The 20496-nt window shown below is 46.1% G+C and overlaps 1 protein-coding gene across 1 annotated transcript in view; it reads left to right on the forward strand.

The window, feature by feature from the left end:
- Window positions 1-20496, forward strand: part of PAK5 (p21 (RAC1) activated kinase 5) — a gene marked incomplete at its 3' end in the record, with an annotated part of 52027 nt that overhangs the window by 30651 nt on the left and 880 nt on the right. The window contains exons 3-7 of the mRNA XM_080616674.1: window positions 3185-3982; window positions 10271-10762; window positions 12451-12584; window positions 15155-15281; window positions 18084-18209. Coding sequence (XP_080472800.1) covers window positions 3185-3982; window positions 10271-10762; window positions 12451-12584; window positions 15155-15281; window positions 18084-18209 — 1677 coding nt within the window. The remainder of the gene's footprint in view (window positions 1-3184; window positions 3983-10270; window positions 10763-12450; window positions 12585-15154; window positions 15282-18083; window positions 18210-20496) is intronic.

A 20496-nucleotide genomic window follows, 5' to 3' on the forward strand; every position in this document is an offset into this window, starting at 1 on the left:
AGGAAAGCTGTGGGTGCTGGTGGGGCCCCAGCACACATTTTCTCTGTAGTAAATGACTTCAGGACAGGTTAACATGGTTCAATGTGTTTCATCCTTCATAACATCATCTTTGATTTTATCATTTAATTTTTGATGCTCTGTGGGCATCCTTATACAGAGCAATTACTCTCACTATTATAGAATGATACCTACTTTGGGATATTAATTTGGTTTTTAAGCCTAGTAAATTGTTCTGCCCACAAGGAAGGCACCCACTGTATTCCAGATTTGTGTATAAACATCTTAGGTTCTATTCAGATAGAAAAATACCTGACAATATAGCATATTTCATGGACTGTCAGTGGAACACTTCCCAGATTATCTGCTCTGTGGACACTAGTGATCTTTTAATAGGAATAACACTAATAGGAATAATAATAATAGGAATAACACTAAATGCTTCCTTGGGAAAAATCAAGCTTGTATAGGCTTTCCTCTCAGCCAAAGAGGCATCTCACCCGGTCCTTTCGTATAAGGGAAGCACTTAAAAAGAAGCCAAAGTAAATACAAATACTGTTTTTGTTGTTAATAATAAATTATTACCATAACTGATAGTATTGATAATTGTCAGTACTAAACCACTGACTATTCTGTAGGAAACATGGCTCTGGAATAGGTAACTTTTATCCTCCCTTTGCACTGGCCCTTTTAATTTACTCATAGAGAGGAGCCTGAAGCAAATGGGAATTACAGCCTTGCAAGTCAGTGGTTGCCAGTGGTCGTCCTCAAAGTGCTGGGAGAAAAGGGAAGGATTTTAGTTCTTAATCCCTTAATTTCACCAGTGGGGATGAGGCAGCACTGAGGTTCCAGCACTAACCCAGGCTGCATCATCAGACTTGGGGCTTTGGTGGCAAATGCTTTTTTTGGAAAATCAGTGTTTCTTACAACAGCATTTTACTGTTAATAGGTTTTTTAAATCATCCTAATCCCAAGCATGCACCTGGCTGCAGAAAATCCCTAAGCTGCAGGGGTTTGTCATCAGTGAATTCCCTAACACATAAACCCTCAACTCCATTCTTCTGATACCTGAAAATCCTCCTTCTAGAGAGCATCTGCTTGGAGGAGCAGAGGGAAAACTCTTTCCCGTATCCAGAGGCTGCTCTGCTCCCATGGGCTCCCTCTGGCTCTGAAGTCTTTTTGTGCAGGCACAACGGAGGCTGCTGCATGAAACCTCTCCTTTGTGAAGGCCAGTCCCACAGAGAGTATTGAATTGGTGTTTTACTCCTGTGCATGCATTTGCTCAGGGGAAGCAGGGTGGCAGTTGGGTATTTCAATCTTGTTTTCAATTATAAGCATTTCATTGTCAAACATTGCTGGTTTATTATGTGATAATTAAATATGAATGATCGTGCAGTCATGCTGCCAAGAAGGCTGCAGCCGAATGAAACCAATTCCTCTTGTCTCGCTGAATGGCTTCGTGGGCGAAAGGAGCGATCTATTTGCTGTCCCTTATTTTTGCTGTCCAATTGTTTCAGTATCACTAGCTTCAAAATAGCAAACTAGGCAAGCAATTATGGACATAAATCAGAGCAGGGATCAGTATGAGGTCAGGACTGCTTTGCTTGTAGCCTGGTTTTTCTCGGCTGCTTTTTGCTAAATAGCAGGGAAGTAAATTAATGTTAGTGACGAAATGCATATTTTGACAACGTTTGAGCCGTGCTTTCCATCAAGAGTTGAGCAGCAGAGGAGGACAGAGCAACTCCTTTGTTGGTGTTACAATGTAGGGCCAGTGGCCAGGCTGGACTTCACAGACAGCATCCAATATGCCACGGTTGGTGTGTGATAGGCCACAGTCAGCATCTGATAGACCATGGCTGGCATCTAATATACCACAGCTGGCAAGCAACATAGGGAGGCTGCTGCTTACAGAGGCAACGTGGTCTAGTGTGAGGCATCCCTGCCCATGGCAGGGGGGGTTTGACCTGGATGATCTTAAGGTCCTTTCCAGCTCAAACCAGTCTGTGATTCAATGACATCTCCTTGGGCTGACCACAGTGACTTTGTTTAAAAACTCATCAAGTAAGATACAGCTGTAGATATTTAGCCGAAGTGAATCAGCAGAGTAAATGTGTTTTCAGTAGAGCTGCACTGATTGATGACTCTGGCCCTTAATCTGTACATCTCATTCTTCAGAGGTGTTTATAAATGTGAAGCGGTGCTCAGTGGGAGTCAACTGCTGAAAAATGGATGCAACCACATGTTACAGCCTTCCAATGGTACTAGCTAAAAATAGTCTTTCTTGAAGGGGAGCTGTAACCAAGCCCTGCTTGCATCCCATCCTGCCTGGAGCACCAGTGTTTTGGACAGAAAGGAGTAGGGGTGGGCAGGGGGTTGTGGGCATTCAATAGGAACAACTTCCTATCTGCAGTGCTTGTCATCCATGGCTGGGGGATCTGTAGAGGACTTTGCAATATTAGGATGCAAACAAGGACACCAGCACTGCCACCGCATGGCATCTGTAATGCGGATGTCCCAAAGCCATGGTTGTTCACTGAGGTTTGCTGGAAGCTGTCTATTGTAAGAAGGAGATGTAGTTAAGTTATTTTCCCCTCTTTCCCAAGTGTCTTATGCCAAGTTACCTAAGAAGCAATCCCCAGTGGTAATTCTGCTACATGAACATAGTCTTTTGCAAAAATCAACCAAACCCAGTGCCTACTCGCCTGCATGCTGCTTTTCATTCCAACAGTTTGTAAAGATAACATGTAGAAGTGACCACTGAATGATTTTCTTTTAGCTTTATCCATACCCTGACAGATTGAGCCCACCAGTTTGGCTTGATGTAGGCAACTGAATGATAACAGATAACAAGAAGTAGTGTTTTTAAACATCTCTGCTGTTGGCTGCTGAACACCCACCTCTTAAACTGGGCTTCTTTTAGAGCGTCTTGGGGTTGCATGCCAAATCTCAGCTTATGATGTACACCGAATTTAAACTCTCGCTGTTTATTCCTTTCTGCATGTCCTGTTGTAAGTATTTACTGAGATACTCTTTTCTAGCAATGGATTATTCTAAGGTATGGGACTGAAGAACATGACACATCCGTATGGGTATTTTGGGGGGAATCTCAGACTTCCTTTTCGCTGGTTTTCTTGGTCAGCTATGAATGGAAAATCAGTATTTAATCAAAGCAATTTTTCATTCCCAGACTATTGTTCGAGGGAATAAGCCTCGAAAGGATACTTCAATCAACGGCCTGCTGGAAGAGTTTGACAACATCTCAGTGACACGATCCAATTCCCTGCGGAAGGAAAGTCCTCCCACCCACCACCAAGGAAACGCAAACCATGTGCCGAGACACCAGGAGGAAAATGGTTACATCACGTATTCCCAGTACTCCAGTGAGTCAGACACTACTACAGACTATGTCGTGGAAAGGTATCGAGACAAGACTGTTTACGGGGAAGAGCTAGACAGGTACTACAAAGGGAGCTATGCCGCCAAGCAGAACGGGCACATGATGAAGGTGACTTCCCGGGATGTCTATTACTCAGAAGTGACACCCCTGCAGTCAGACCTCTCTAGGTTCCTCCCAGATTACCATGCACACCTGGAGACAAAGCCCAAACCACTGGAATATGGCGGCCTAAAGCTGGAGTATCAGCGGATCCCCAGCGGATCCTCCCTGGACTATAGAGATCCCTTTCCTTACACCCCATCCCGAGCGTCGGTGCAGAGCGAGTGCCCCAAGGAGAGGCTGGAGTACAGCGACAGTGACTGGGGACATGGCCTGGGCAAGGATGACTACGACAAGAGACCAAAGTCATCCTACGTGGACCCAGCGAGCCCTCAGCCAACGATGAGGCAGAGGTCCAGATCAGGCTCTGGTCTGCAGGAGCCCGCCATGCCCTATGGAGCAAGCGCCTTTAAAGCACACCAGCAAGGACATTCCTACAGCTCCTACACCTATCCCCGCTTGTCCGAAACCGCAGCAGGCATCCCCAAGGTAAAGTGACATCCCCAGCTTCTGGGGGTTCTGCTTGGGATTCCCAATAATCCTAACTTCTTTGGCAGTTTTTACAGCATTAGGAGTTTGGACGCCTGTGCAGATCTCATCGGGAGCTGAGAAGCTGCTTTGGTTTGTATATCAGATACTTTTGTGTTTCAGTTGTTACTGTGCAAGGCCAAAACCTCTGTGTTTTAATACTTACATTGTCTTTATGCTATATTTATATTGCAAGGTTTATTCACCCTTTGCTGCTAATGACAGTAGGGGTTTACCCCTCTCTGCTTTAGAATCATAGAATAGTTAGGGTTGGAAAGGACCTCAAGATCATCCAGTTCCAACCCCCCTGCCATGAGCAGGGACACCCCACACTAAACCATGTCACCCAAGGCTCTGTCCAACCTGGCCTTGAACACCGCCAGGGATGGAGCATTCACAACCTCCCCGGGCAACCCATTCCAGTGCCTCACCACCCTCACAGTAAAGAATTTCTTCCTTAGATCCAATCTAAACTTCCCCTGTTTAAGTTTGAACCCGTTACCCCTTGTCCTGTCACTACAGTGCCTAATGAAGAGTCCATCCCCAGCATCCTTGTAGGCCCCCTTCAGATACTAGAAGGCTGCTCTGAGGTCTCCACGCAGCCTTCTCTTCTCCAGGTTGAACAGCCCCAACTTTCTCAGCCTATCTTCATACGGGAGGTGCTCCAGTCCCCTGATCATCCTCGTGGCCTCCTCTGGACTTGTTCCAACAGTTCCATGTCCTTTTTATGTTGAGGACACCAGAACTGCACGCAATGCTCCAAGTGAGGTCTCACGAGAGCAGAGTAGAGGGGCAGGATCACCTCCTTCGACCTGCTGGTCACACTCCTTTTGATGCAGCCCAGGATACAGTTGGCTTTCTGGGCTGCAAGCTGCAGCTTTGTTTTTAAGCAGTGAAATTAAATCAGAGGAGCTTCTCTCACCCAACACATTTTAGATGTAGTTAAAAAAAAAGGGTTAAGGTGCATGAAACCATTTCAACCATGATATCTGCAAGCAGCTCCTCTGCACAAATCTATGGCCTGCTCTGCCTTTTCTAAGTCACGTATTACCCACACAAACTGCCCTGCCCTACTTGCAACAGTTTGCTGTAACTATTTGTTCAGAGAATAACGCTTTTCCTACACATCTAGTCACATAGCTACAATGATGACCTGCTTAAACTTCTAATACTCTGCAAGGGATGTTTTTCTTCAGTGTAGATTGCATTGAACATCATTGAGTTCCCCTAGCAACGGGCACCAAGATCATAGCTCATTTTTGCGGGGCTGAAACAGTGTTGGGTTGCTGTGACTTACAAAGGGGCTAAAGTAGGTAGCTTGTTAGGTGTGAGATCCACTCTGCTGTTTGATGATGACGTGAATGGTATATTTTCTTACTGGCTCTGTGCACTTAGAACGTGGTCCTGTCCAGCTGCAGACCCAGAAGAAGTCCCAGGTCTCTGCAAGTCCACGATAGCCATATGCCTTGCTCAGGCTTTGGCTGCTTTAGTGATCCTGGGGTGCAGTTATCATCAGTGCCCCGTGGTAAAGGGAGGGCGGTGCATTTTTATTGCACATCGCATTAAAGCACGGAGCTAGGCGTTGGAGGTCGAGGGTAAATCATGGAGGGAGTAGGAAAGCTACCAGGTCTCTTTGTGCCTTTCCTGAGCTCAGGGAGTGGTGGGAAGGATACATGTGCATAGGTAAGTGTGCGCCAGAGTGTGGCATTAAATATGGATTCTGGAAGTCGTGCAAAAAGCCTGGGGTGGGCCGTTTCCTTCATTGAGAGCAATCATTTTGTCAGAGTTTAGAAAAGAGGACTAACACAGTAATTCATGGACTCTCTTGTGCCTGGTCCTGCCAGCTTTACAGCATTCAGCAGGGCAGAAGACAGAGGTGTATTTTACAGGACTCAAAGCACTCCAAACACTTAGAAAAATATCCCATTAAAAGGCACTAACAACTTCCATAAAAAACAAGAAGATGCCTCCGTGCAAGATTCACTGCGAGCTGTTCCTCTCCTGAGAGCATCAAAAACACTCCCACAGCCTTGGTGTACTGAAACTTGATGATTCACTGTTAAATGCAGCAGTTTCAATTCCCAAATCCATCCACAGCTCCTGGAAGCGAATAGCGGTTTCTTGTCTTGGATGATTGCTGAAGAATCTTCTTTACAAGGAGGCATTAGTAAGATAATGGTTCATCAAATGGGCTTACTAAATGAGGGTCAGGTCTCAGATCAGATATTTTACAGGTGAGATTGGCTCTAAAGTATAATTAAAAGGAAGGAAAAAGTAAGCAGTGAAAAAGTCTGCAGGCACAAATGCGTGGCTTCAGAATGCGTTTAACAAAGATGTTCAATTTGGCTTGTAGCTGTGAAGAGCGGACTCCAGTGGTATTAGCAGGTGAGAGATGTCAGATAAATCAGATGTATGCTCTGTTTCATTGTCAGTGATTTCAGAGGTTTTACATCAGAAGACTTCCACTGTGCCGGGCTTGGCCACTGCTGTGCAGTGAGACCATGGAGGGGCAGGAAGCCGGAGTCTCAGATTTGGTTCCCTCCAATCCCACCCCATGTTACCCACCTGCTCTCCTATTCCTTCAGGCTAACTCCGGTAATGCTTACACGGAGTCACAGCATCTGCTACATTACCCTCATGACAGAGAGAGAACTCAACATCCTCACACCATTTCAAACTCATCCCACCAGATCTGCTTTTTTTTGGACACTCTGTACCCCTTGTTTCTTGTTACCCTCCCCTTCATCACAGGCAGCCCTCTTAACTTTTTGCACCGACTCCTATTATTTCAAAGCTCCTTTCGCTGTCGTTTTTCAGTAACAGCATTCCATGACACTGTCCTGTCCCTCATCCAAGGGGCTGTGATTTCTGCTCTCTCCTTCACTACCTTGTGCTTCTGTCACACAGCAGGCACTGTGTGTGTTCTGCAGACACTTTGAGCCAGGAGAGCACTTCCAGCCTGCTGAAGGCAGAGCCAAGCCTTTACTATCAGAAATCCTCTCCTGTTTTCCCTGTTTTCTCATTCACATGCCAATCGATTCCCATGAATGCGTGGAACAGAGAGTCTTGGAGATTTCCACTAGTGAAACACTCCAGAGTAGCCATTCTGTTTGCAATCTCCATGTGATTTACAGACCATCCCTTCAACATATTTTAATTGGGCAAACTGAAACCTCATCAAACAGAAATCTGTTTTATGTTTACTGAAGGGTGAGCCCATGTCACCAAGAGGCTTGCACTCCTGTAGAGAGTATTTGCTGTGTCTGCAGGGCTATGCCTGCTGTTTCTGCTGCAGTCCCACTGCAGAGTCCACAGGGACACACGCGTGGTTGAAAGGCTGCCTTGAAGAGAAGGTACCCCTTGAGAACAAGCAGTTGTGTTTCCTCCACATGCAGAACAAAACAGGCATCGCTGTCATCACAGTGAAAACCAAAATGAGTTTAAACGTGGTGTTACATCCACTTTTTAACAACAAAATGACCCGGCTGCTAACGCAGCAGCCAGCAGCAGCAGGGTATTGCCTTGCACCTGCGGCACCATGATGGATGTCATGTCAGAGGTTCAGCTGCTCCTTTGACCTGATCTTGAATGAGCACAGGGCTGGTTTCTTCTTTCCTTCGTAGGATGTAAAGAATTCCCTTTCAGTAGGTAACTGCATTCGGTAGCAGAAACAGAATTAACAGTAGGATAAAGTGTGTTCGATTTTGCTGTGATGTGAAGCACTGCGCCAGGACACAGCCTCAGAGGAGAGGTTCAGATGGTTTACTTAGTACAGCTCCTGATTTGTTTGTAGGACTTCAGGGGGTTAAGGATGTGAATAGGCTTACATTGCACAGCAGTGCTAACCCCGGCAGTTCTTAGCAAGCACACCAAACCCCTGAATTTTCACTTTAAAGTTTCACTGCAGAATCCACTTTTGCCAGTGCGTTAGGCTCAGAGATATAAAGCATGGGTGAAAACTCAAATAATTCATTGGTGTGGATTAATCCAGCTTGAATTTCTAGACAAGGCTTTCCCCATCTCAGTAGTTAAAAGAAAATGGTGAGTTTACAGCCAAAGCAATAATTTATGTGTCCCTACGTGCACAGATATATAGGACAGGGCTAGATTGAGCTCCCCTCCCTCCACCAAACCATCTGAGCACTTTCCCATGTTAATTAGCTTGGCAGATGTAATGTCCTTCATGAAATTCATTATGTCTCTGACTCTTTTCTATTTTACGGCTACCCCTGCCTAAGTGGAATTATGGCTGTAATCATGGATGTTTTGCTTAAACAAAGCCAGCATCCTAGGAAGTGGCTGTACAACACTGGTACGTGCTCGCAGGATACTCCACATGGCTGGTAGCTGTCAGCGTGCGAATCTCAGACGGAAGCAGACTCCAGCTTCCCGTCTCCAAGGGAAATCTCTGAGCAGCCCCTCTGGAGAGGCATTCCCTTTTCCCTGCTAAGCCTCATGTGGAATGAAGAGACAGGCATGCCTGGCTCATGCATGAGGTAGGAATAATGCTGCCCTCGGAGGCGACTCCAGCTCGAAACTCCTCCTCGCTGTGCAGCAGCCTACAGTGATAAATTGATGCTGCGGCAGATTTTTGTTCTCTTTTTTTCTGCAGTCTTAGCACAAAATGGTCAAATGATGTTCCACCGCAGAATTCAATTTCACAGTTCACTTGGGTCCTTGATTACACTGCCAAATTCAGATTAATGTGCGTTTAACTAACATGGATCAGGGACTCCTGGCCGGCGGCCAGCAGCAATAGTGGCAGCCGTGAGCTGTGTAGAGTTTGCTGCTCTGCCCACCCCTGTGCTCCACCACCGAAATTGATTGATTAAATGAACTCGTTGCCATAATTATTTGTAATTGTGCTACATCATGAGCCTGTGTCAAACCACCCCCTGCCCTGAGATGCTCCACTCATCGGCAGAAGTCACATGTTGTATTACAAATGGGGAGATGCTCTTTTCCAGGGGGAAAAGAAATGTGTTTTGGTTTTGGATGGGGTTTTTGGTCTTACATCCTGTTTTATTCTCTTGTTTTCTGATTTGGAGAGAAGCAAACTTACATCTGTGAATGTGAACTATTCATTTTCTTTCAGTCTAAGAGGCTTAGAAAAGCTTGGAAAATAAAAAGGAAGAAAGGAACCTACAAATTAAAAAGGCCTCCCATTGGGATAATTTCCTCTGCGATTGTCTCTGATTTTGGCTGAAAATTAGTGGTTTTGTGACACTGCAGTTAAGTAGTGTGTCACTGTGGAAAGTGATTTAAGGAATGGCAAATTGAATTAGGCTCCTCATCATACTCATGCATGCAGTCACTCAGGCAGCAGCCGGTAGCAGGGCAAGGCAGGAGATGACGGGGGGTTTCAGGGTACCAGTCCTTCTGAAAGAAGAGGTTGGGTCATCCCTGAATTGCTGGAGAAAAGCATAAGGAGAGGATCAGGGCTGAGAGTCAAAATGCAGGAACTGGTATTGGAAAAGAAGGACACAAATTGATCTCCCTGTCCCTTTAATGCTTGCTTCTGTTGGGTGCTGTTTGGAGACTGCGAGGAAGGTACATGTTCATACAAGACTGCCCCATGTCGTACAGCTTCTGGAGGTAACAAAAGGGTAGATTTAGACTAGACATTAGGCAAAAGTTGTCCCTATGAGGGTGCTGAGGCGCTGGCACAGGGTGCCCAGAGAAGCTGTGGCTGCCCCATCCCTGGCAGTGTTCAAGGCCAGGTTGGACACAGGGGCTTGGAGCAACCTGCTCTAGTGGAAGGTGTCCCTGCCTGTGGCAGGGGTTGGAACTGAGTGATCTTAAGGTCCCTTCCAACCCAAACCATTCTATGATTCTGTGAGACTGGAATTTGCCAGAAGGCTGCTGGTTGTGAAAGGGTTGAATCCTTGGATGAAATGGCCCAGGGAGCCTGCAGGGCACTGCAGAAATGGAGCAAATGCACTTTTGGAGCTTACTCTTTCATTAAACAAAGATTATTGTATCTACAAACAGGTACCTGGGCAGAAGAATGGAACTGAGATGCACCAAAGATCTTGAGGTTTTCCCTGGCCTCATTTTAGTGCTGATGGAAACACAGCAGCCCAGTGGTCTAAAAGTCTCTTTTCAGATACAGGGCAGCAGTGTCATGCTGAGAACAGGTACATGTGCCAACACCACTGAGGACCTTCGGGAGTGCCGAAAATGAACTGAGATGGACAACAAGCAGATGTGTGTTTCACCTGTGTTCACTTGTCTGCTTTTGCATTGCAGGTGGATTATGATCGAGCGCAGCTTGTCGTTAGCCCAACCCTCTCTGGATCAGACACCTACCCCAGGGGCCCAGTAAAGCTACCTCAAAGTCAGAGCAAAGTCAGCTATTCAAGCAGCAGCTACCAGTACCCTCTGGTCTACCACAAAGCATCCCACTATCACCAGCCACCTCTCCAGCCCGGCTCTCCCTATATTTCCACCGCCTCCTACCCCAGCTCCCCAAGTATCACATCAAGTGCTTATCCTCCACCCAGCTGGGGATCCTCCTCAGACCAGCAGCCCTCCAGGGTGTCCCATGAACAGTTCAGAGCTGCCCTGCAGCTCGTGGTCAGCCCCGGCGACCCTCGGGAGTACCTGGACAACTTCATCAAGATCGGGGAGGGCTCCACGGGCATCGTCTGCATCGCCACTGAGAAGCACACAGGGAAGCAGGTCGCTGTGAAGAAGATGGATCTCAGGAAACAGCAGAGGAGGGAGCTGCTCTTCAATGAGGTGCATTGTTCTGGGTGCTGGGGTGGGTTTTGTAGGTTCAACAGGAGATGTGGGCCAAATGGCAACCTCAAGAGTCAAGTTAGTACCTTTCTAACAAAGGTGGTGAGCCTCACATCTGTGCTGTGTAAATACTGTAGAACCAGACCAGTTTTAAATGAGCTACATCTCCTCCTGGCTTTAAACCATAATGCGGTGGGAGGTCACAGGAAACAGCTAAGGAATCTGTCGGCTGATTCACACATCTTATCAGGTGCTGCCTTTTCCTCACCTTTTGCTGATATATTCCTCCAAGATGGAAGATCTGAACTAACCAGGCTACTCAAGAAGCCTGTGCACTGTATACTGGCCTATACATGCTTTTTGTTTCCTTCCTCTCCTAACCATTAGCAGTCCCTTTGCTTTCTTGATGGTTCCTAAGCAAAGAGCTGACAGCCCCTTTTTCATGGAACCATCTGTGTTAATTCCCACATCTCCTTCCCTGGGTGGTTGCAGCCAGTTCAGTGCCCCTAGCTGCTTATGGAAGATTGTTTTCCCCATGTATGTGATTTTAAACTTAAAAAGCTGTTTTTCAGGGGCTGTTTTTTCATCCAGTTTTTTGATGCTGAGAGGTCCTTCTGCAACTCAAAGAATTTCCTTTTTTTTACTGCTTACTCCTTAAGGAAGCTAATGGTGTGCGTTCTCTGCTCCCTTTTTGGGACCACTTCTGAATATGCTGATCAACACCAAAACCACTGCGGGGCCCTAGGGAAACCTCTTGTAACAACTGACCTTTTGATTCTATCATTTGTTTCCTGTATTTCAGCTATAAGAGGATCTTCCTTCCTTCAGCACAGGACAGAGTTTTCCTTAAAACCCTTGAAAACTTAGCAATTTCTAATAAAAATATTGGTTTTTAACAAACTTCAGGCAGTTCTTCACACAGTCCATGACTGTTCTGGGTATTTTGGCTTGGCTTTGCCTTTGCTGGAAGACTGCTCTGGATTGCCTTGAGGTAGCTGTAACCAAGCATCTCTTGAACAGTAACATCTTGAAGCAGGTCCTACATGCTGTGCAGGACCAGGCTGCTTCCCTGACACGCTCCAGTCACTCGTGTCATCTGAAATTCCTCTGCCTGTAATGAAGCCTTCCCTGGCTGGTGTTCTCTCTGCTGATCACCTTTCTGACACCCCTCAGTACAACATGGTCATGGTCACCGCCTTGGCTGGGCTGCCATTACTGTGGTTCTGGTTTTGTACAGTCCCTTTTAGATGTGGGATTTGAGCATCTTAAGAATGTATTACCAGCTTTCTGTTGATATTCTGTGCCGTGTACTGGTTGATTCACGATGAAGATGACTTTGATGGGTTGAACAATTGATCAGGTAAAACATATCTGTTGTATTGAAAGGAACTGGCAATAAAAAACAGTGAAATAAACAGTCCTGTCCCTGCAGTCTGAAAAGAACACCCCAGTTATCTACTGCGCACACTGCACCAACTGAAGATTCTTCCTAATGCATTTACAATGGCTGTTAGTTTTATGTAAATACATTGATTTTGTTTATGCGTTGGCACAAGGATTAAGGAGGATGTGATTCATAGCAGCACCTTTACTAAGCACAAAGAGGAAAGCACAGTGAAAAAGAAGGTCAGAACAAGTGTCAGATCATGCTTGTAGCAACTCACATAGCTTCTCTTTCTTCCTCACAGGTTGTAATCATGAGAGATTACCATCATGAGAACGTGGTTGACATGTACAACAGTTACCTTGTTGGCGATGAGCTGTGGGTTGTCATGGAGTTTCTGGAGGGCGGCGCTTTGACAGACATAGTGACTCACACGAGGTGGGTTGGGTAGGGTAAAGCCCACAGCAGGAGCCAGGCAGGAGAGAGATCCTGTGGTTTCCTTCGTGGATGCCTGCAGATTGTGCCCTCCAGGCTCACCTCCTGGTGAGGGAAGCTGGGTACCTCCTGGCTCTATATATGTGGTCTCATACATGTATATGTTATTTTTGTATATACATACACAATGCATATATACAAACATAAAAGTACATACAATATACATGTTTGAGAAATACGTGTACATAAATACACATATGTAAATATGTGTATAGCTATATATGCATGTGTGTGTATTTGGAATCATAGAATGTTTTGAGTTGGAAAGGACCTTAAGATCATCCAGTTCCAACCCACTCCTTCCACTAGAGCAGGTTGCTCCAGGCCCCATCCAACCTGGCTTTGAACACTGCCAGGGATGGGGCAGCCACAGCTTCTCTGGGCACCCTTTGCCAGTGCCTCAGCACCCTCACAGTAAAGAATTTCTTCCTTATATCCAACCTAAGTCTCCCCTGTTTAAGTTTGAACCCATCACCCCTTGTCCTGTCACCACAGTCCCTGATGAAGAATCTCTCTCCAGCATCACTGTGGGCCCCCTTCAGATACTGGAAGGCTGCTATGAGGTCTTCACACAACTGCTGCCTTCTTAGAGCAGCCTTCTTCTTACATATATGTTATACACATCCTGTGTTACGCTCACTTTACCAGCATAAATCAGCCAGTGCAGATGAATTCCTGTCAGTACCAGCATTTATTAAATAGAAAGGAAAGAAATACCTGACAGGGCTTGCTGGTGGATGGGGATTTACTTTCTCTTCAGGAGGTAATTTAGCAGCAACACAACTTACATCCATTATTACTTCCTAAAATGGCAAAAAAAAATCTTCCTGAGCCCGTTTGGAGGTCTGTGGTGTTGGTTTTCTGTCATAACTACGTCAGTTCTAAGGGTGATGTCTCACCATACCGTAACCACACTGTCAGAAATGCTAACAGCAAACCAAGCCTAAAACATAATAGGAAAAGTGGGGTTTTGTCCAAATATTTGTGCTTATGGTAGAGCTCATTCCCATATTTCAGTTAATAGCATACCTTTAAAGAAAGTGATTTGCCAGCACAAAAGCTATACTGTCTGGAACCGTCCTTCCTTTTCTGAGTGGAGACATTAGATTCTGCAGCCCACTTTACATCTGCTCTTCACTCATCTTTTCCTACTACGTAGGATAAAGTGAGATGGGAAAGAGGAATTCTTTGTTTCATTTCTTCCTCTTGAAGAAAAAAGATTTCCATACCAAACCAGTGGGAGAATATTGTGGGGAGAGAGGAGAAAAGCAAGGAATAGTACATTAGAAAACCTGCCTTCTCTCATAGCTTAATGATGCCTTTAGATCCTAGCAAAAGCAGAGCTCTAACATGGAGGTTTATTTTTTAGCGTTGCCTTAGCTGATGTGCTGAAATAAATCACAATATTGCAAGTCATTTGTTAGCTCCTGCTCCCTGAAACATTCAAAGCCCTATCTTAGATACTTGTGACAGGAGTTTAACCGCAAACAGATGTTCCCAGGACACCACTTCTTAAGAGCTGTCATCTCTTTTTTAACTCAGATACACTCTTTCCTTAATCTTCTGGGCTTTTTTTCACATTGCGTGACCTTCCCTCAAAGATTTTGCTGAAATACTGCAAATGGCACACACTCTTCTTTTCTGCTGGAGACATCCAGCTGTTCCAAGGGGAGGTTTAGATTGGATATTAGGAACAATTCCTTCCCCAAAGGGTGGTCAGGCATTGGAACAGGCTGCCCAGGGCAGGGCTGGAGTCACCATCCCTGCAAGTGTTCACACACTGTGTAGACGAGGCCCTCAGTGCCATGGGTTAGTGGTGGCCTTGGCAGTGCTGGGGGAATGGTTGGACTTGATGAGCTTAAAGGTTTTTCCCAACCTCACTGATTCCATGATTCTGTGATCCAGAGATGGGGCAGTGGTACTGGGGTGCACAATCCATCCCAGCCATCACCATCATGCTGTGGCACACGGCTTCTTCCAGGATAGGGTTTTGCACCCATACACAGAAATGAGGACTCTTGCTGTTCATTCTTCTGCTGAAATACCCTGAATGCTTTTATAGGAGGCATAAAAGCAAAGAAGTGCTCTCAGAGAGCTACACCACAGGCCTGATGTTTTGCCTGCACAATTAAGAGTGTTTTTTCTCATATTTACTCCATGCCTGTTCCCATCCTAGCAGTGATTTTCCCTCCTTGGCAAGCAGTGAGTTTCCTGTAAATAAGGCATTTCCATTATTTCCCAGAGGAAGCAGGCTCACTGTAACAGGCTGCATTCTGTAGTATTCTGTGCTTTTCTAGTGTTGCAGGGAGACTTACCCACACCTTGCTGCAGAGCTGTTCCTCACCTCTCATCTCCCCTTTTTGGACAGAAACAGGACCAAAGGATCACCCCACAAAGCCACTGCCTGAAAGATCTGGCTGGCTGTGAAGGGGCCCTTATGCCTGTTCCCGCCAGCTCCACCTTCCCACTGTCTTCCTTAACACTCAGCTCATTTTTCCACCTTGCCATTCCAGGATGAATGAGGAGCAGATAGCCACGGTCTGCCTGTCTGTCCTGAGAGCCCTGTCCTACCTGCACAACCAAGGCGTCATCCACCGCGACATCAAAAGCGACTCCATCCTTCTCACAAGCGATGGGAGGGTGAGTGCCCAAAGTTTCCCCTGCCATCTCTTGGGGCTGGCATGAAAGAGCTGTGCATGGTCAGCCAGGTGTGTGAAACCAAGGGATACGACCTGTGAGTAACTTGTTAGAGAGCTGAACCAGCCTGGCTGGTGATGGACATCCACACTGCTGCCTGTGGGGGATCAGAGCCATCAAAAGGCAGTGGCAGAAGAAACTATGCCACATGGATGATGGTTGGGTGACAGCAGATCTTTTATGCTGCACCACTTCTCCTCTGATTCCTCTCTAAAGTATTTTCTGTTTACTACGTTTAGTTATCCCTTAGTTAGAAAGCTTCTGTATATTTGCTCTGTTTTCCCAAGCTAGTTAGAAGGCTAACATCAATCTATATGAATAGAAAATAAGCCGCATTACTGCTGAAACACTCCCCTTGATGATGAGATTAGCTCTTACCATATACCATACTTACAAGATGCTTGGTAATACCTGTGCCATGCTTCCATTTCCTTGGATGGGATGCTGCTCTCAGTGAATTGGTTTTTCTTTGTGGTGTTAATGAGTGAGCAGAGAGGCAGAGAAAATACTGCCTGTGACCTACTCAATAAGCAAAATAAAGCTTGCACACAAAAAAGATTCAGTGCTCCAGTAGTGTTTGGTCCTAAGGAAATTACTATTTCCTTACAAAGAGAAAGGTGGGGTTGGGCAGTGGTGTTGCTGGGTGTACACAGACATAAAACCTGAGGCACCTAAAACTTGGGGCACCCAAAGGCAAATCACTCTGAAATAGAAGACCTGAATTTCTGCTGGAATCAGGCACCACTTTGGTGTCCCCACTGGGATAATTTGAGTACAAACAAGTGCACTCATGGGCAGTGAGTCCCATAAGCTGGGCTGTCAGGGTTGCTCCACTGGCCTTACACACCTGTGTAAAGCAAGGCTTAGTGGGTTCAGCTGAGCCCAAGAGCTCACCATTAGGCTGGAACCAAAGCTGGACCTTCTCCTTCAGCAGGTAAAGCTCTTGGCTTCCAGGCCTGGTCAGATTCCCTATCAAAGCCTTGTCTAAACTTGATTCCCACTCCACCAAAGGAAAGGGATTTTCTTCCTCCTAATCCTTTCGGGGGAAGAAAACTCCACGTGTGTAGGAGTTGTTCAGTTGCGGTTTCAATCCGTGTTGCTGAATTAGCATCTGATCTGCTCTCAGGATCTGCATACAGTGCCTCATTACCCTCATTACTCCAGTCCTGATTATCTGCATTGCAGATTTCTTCATGGCTGTGTGCTGCAATTACCTTTTCTTAGAAAATCCTCTTCTTTTGTGTACTCAAATGAGCAATCGATGTGCAAACCCTCTTGTGCTCCTACAAAAGCAGATTAGGCTCTGCTTCCAAAATATGCATCATTTTTGCCATTCTTCATCCTGTAAACTGAGAAATACATTGAGCACGGAAAGCTTGGCTATTATTGGCTTTGTTTTAGAAATACCAACAATCATTTTAACACAATTCTGTTAAAAATAATACCCTTAGCTTTATGAAAAGCAACGTCTGCACTGAATCTAAAAGAAAACAAATCACTGCTGATAATGAAATGCTGGTCCACACAACACAGGGATTTATGCAACTTCCCACTTGTCCTGGGGCTGTTTGGGCTCACAGCATATCCCCAGGCATCAATTGCATGATCAGACACATGGCTTATGGTCACTGTTGGATAGCTGAGGATGCTGGGGGTTAGGGTCATGGCCACAAAAACCCTTACGAAAGCTTCTAGGCCTCCAAATAAATACTTGGGGTGAAAACCCACAATACTTCAGGAACCAGCTGTTTCTGGAAGGGGGTGATGCCACTGGCACTCAGCTTGTTTGGGCTGGGACTGGAGGAGGTTTCACCTTGGTGTTGTGCAGCGACAGGGAGGGGGAGGTGAGCATTTTCCATGCTTTTTGTTGTAAGGCAAAACCAAGCTGGCATAGAAGTTTCAGCAGGCACATGATGCACCAGGAGCTGCTCTCTGGAGTGCTCCTGTATCCCGTTATTGCTATTTCAGGTCACTGCCACAGCTAGTCAAGGACAGAACCGCCTTTAATTCCCACATTCCCAAGCAAAGGGAGCAGGTGCCTTTATCTCCTACAGACATTTTGGAAGAGTCTTGTACTTCCCTGCCCTCCCTCCCCAAATTAGCTCCCTTGCTCCATACAGAAGACAGTTTCTCTAGTGTTAGTGCAGTGAGAGGTCCTGGTCCTGAAAACACATTGGCAAGGGCATTGCTTTCTGCAAGTGGTGGATCCTGCTGTCTGTGGTAAAGGAAAATGGAGTGAACACCACTTGTTCAGAGTGGTTTCTGGCCTAGCCATGGATCATGCACTTGATGCAAATAATAGGAGTGGTGTGTATTGCTGAAATACGTATGTTATTGCATATAGTACACATACCTAGACTACACAAATTATATACATATAAATGCAATACTAGATACATTATGAAACTGTGACTTCAGGATTTTTTGCTTTCCTTCTGGTTTTTAGACATTATAAGCCATTTATTACCTCCACATCTTCTGCTGGTGGAGAGGAAATGAGCTATGACAGGCGATCTTAGCAACAAACTGCTGTCTCTTACATCTTTCCCTGGCCTTCATTTGAATGAGCTGCATGTTCCTGGGCTCTGTTGCCATCTCCAGCCACACTTCCAGAGCCACTCTGCTGTCCTGGCCCAGGGAAACATGGCAGCTCCATCCCTGTCCCCCCAGCTGCAGCTGGAGATGTCTCTCAAAGGATTTGCCTTGTTATTCAAAAGGGGCTTTTTCCCTTTCTTTACTTTCCAGATAAAATTGTCTGACTTTGGGTTCTGTGCCCAAGTGTCAAAGGAGGTCCCCAGGAGGAAGTCACTGGTCGGGACACCGTACTGGATGGCACCGGAGGTGATATCCCGCCTACCCTATGGCACTGAGGTGAGCACAGCACGGACCCAGAGCGGTTGTTTTCCCTCCTTATGGTGCCTTGGCCAACCCCACTGAGCCTGCCAGAGCAGTTCAGGTGCATTTACACAGCTGTGCTCAACAGTGCAGTTATGTTTGCCCAGAGTGCTGCATCAGCCTTGCTTTAAAGTATTTCTCCAAGGCCAGGTTGTTCAGTAACAACTCCATTTGGTGCACTAAGCAACATAATGACTACAGATCTCAGCTTGGGGTGCTGTATTAAAGGAAACTGGCATCATTTTCACATCATCAAAGACCCTTTGATGATCTTTAGTATTAAGCTGAAGCAGTTACAGGTGTCTACACCTGCATGTGCCAAACCAGCAGGCAAATCACATGCCTGTACCACACAGATCACATCACAGATCTGCAGACAGAGATCTTCTCTGCTTTCACCCAGCTGCAGCTTCAGAGCCCCTTCCTCCAGAGGGGTGCTAGCAAAGGCACAGGCTTCCTGTAGGATCCCAAAGACAGGAGCCAGCTGGGTGGGTTGGATCGCCACCCTCTATTGCAGCATTACACTGGCTCATTCCTTGCAGTCATTGCTCTTATTAGTTGAGAGACAGAGGGAAGGAAAAGCCGATCTGTAGGAGCTATTTTAAGCCCTGCCAAATGGTCTGACAAAGGCAAGAGTATTGGAGCCCTGCAGGTGAGAGCAGCGAGGAGGGAGCCAGCAGCACTGCAATGCTGTACCCCATCCGTTAGAAGCTCTGAGTCACAGCACTCGTGCACTGCCAGCCTGGGAAGAGCAATCCCCAGTCCTGTGCTCAGCCGTGACAGTGACTCACGGCTCCCAGCCAGAGGCACGGCTGCGTTTGCCTCCTCTGCGTGGTGAGGGGAGTCATCTGCTTGGTAGTGCCTGTAGTAGCAGCTGCAGAGAGCAAACCTGCCAGACACATACAGACATAGACTTACACACAGGCACACATACATATACACACATACATATATACACACATACATATATACGCGTATATATACACACATACATATATACACACACGTACATATATACACCTATACATATATACACATACATATATACACATACATATACACACATACATATGTACACACATACATATATACGCGTACCATATACACACATACCTATATACACACACACATACATATATACACACACATACATACACACACATACATATATACACACACATACATACACACACATACATATATACACACATACATATATACACACACATATACACACATACATATATACACATATACATATATACGCATTCATAGACACACATATATACACATACATATACACACATACCTACACACACGCACATATACACACATACATACACACATACACACGTAGAGGGGGAAGTGAGCCAAGGCCTGAGACAGGAGACACTGCACTGCTGCTTACCCAGGGCATGTGGTGGTGTAGGAGACATTTCAGGGGTAATAACAACTATTATTAGCCCATTAATAGCACTGAAGGGATTAGGAAGTGGCTGAATTTACGGCTGTGATAGCGCTCCCCACCAGAAAGGAAAGGCAAACAATAAAAGGAGTATTTAAGGTGAAGGGTAGTGTTGACAAAAGAGCAAAACTGCATGAACTGGCCTTGGTGCTGTTTGGGCTGGCAAATGGGAGGAATTACAGTCATCAGAGGATTGGGATTCTGGAGGAAAACAAGGAAAAGGTGTGGGGGTTTTTAAGTTGAAGCTGAATCCCTTTCCAAAGGGATTTTATACGGAGTTACCTGTGCTGCCTGGAACCAGGCCTGGGCGTATGAAGTACTTGTGCTTCTCTAAGGATCTCAAATCCTTTTTTCTTCAGGATGCAGGGGACACAGGGTCACTGATTTCACAGCAGCTGAACCATTCTCTGCTCACCCAGTGGCTGCACCTTTCTGCAGCACTGCAGAGCCACCCTGGGGTACCTACTCAGTGGGTGCAAAGCAGTGCAGCTGGGATGCAGAGCAGGAGGTTGCAGCCAGCCTCTCAAACAAGTATACCTTAGCAGTGCTTCCAGTGGGCATCACCTGAATCAGCTCCGTATTCAGGTTTCTAACTTATTTCTTCAACTCATTCACTGCTCAGAAGAGAGAACCTGGTGTCAGCTGGTTTAAAAAGGGCAAGATTCATGGTGGTGGCTCACCAGGCTGCTGGCTTAGACTGGACACAGCAGGTAGGACAGTACGAGCCAGCTCAGAGGGTGGCATGACCCTAAAGTGTGGAGCCTGTATCCCCCTCTCTGCACTACCAGTGGTGTTTAG

This window comes from Psittacula echo (assembly GCF_963264785.1).
Source record: "Psittacula echo genome assembly, chromosome: 4".
Classification (NCBI taxonomy): Eukaryota; Metazoa; Chordata; class Aves; order Psittaciformes; family Psittacidae; genus Psittacula; species Psittacula echo.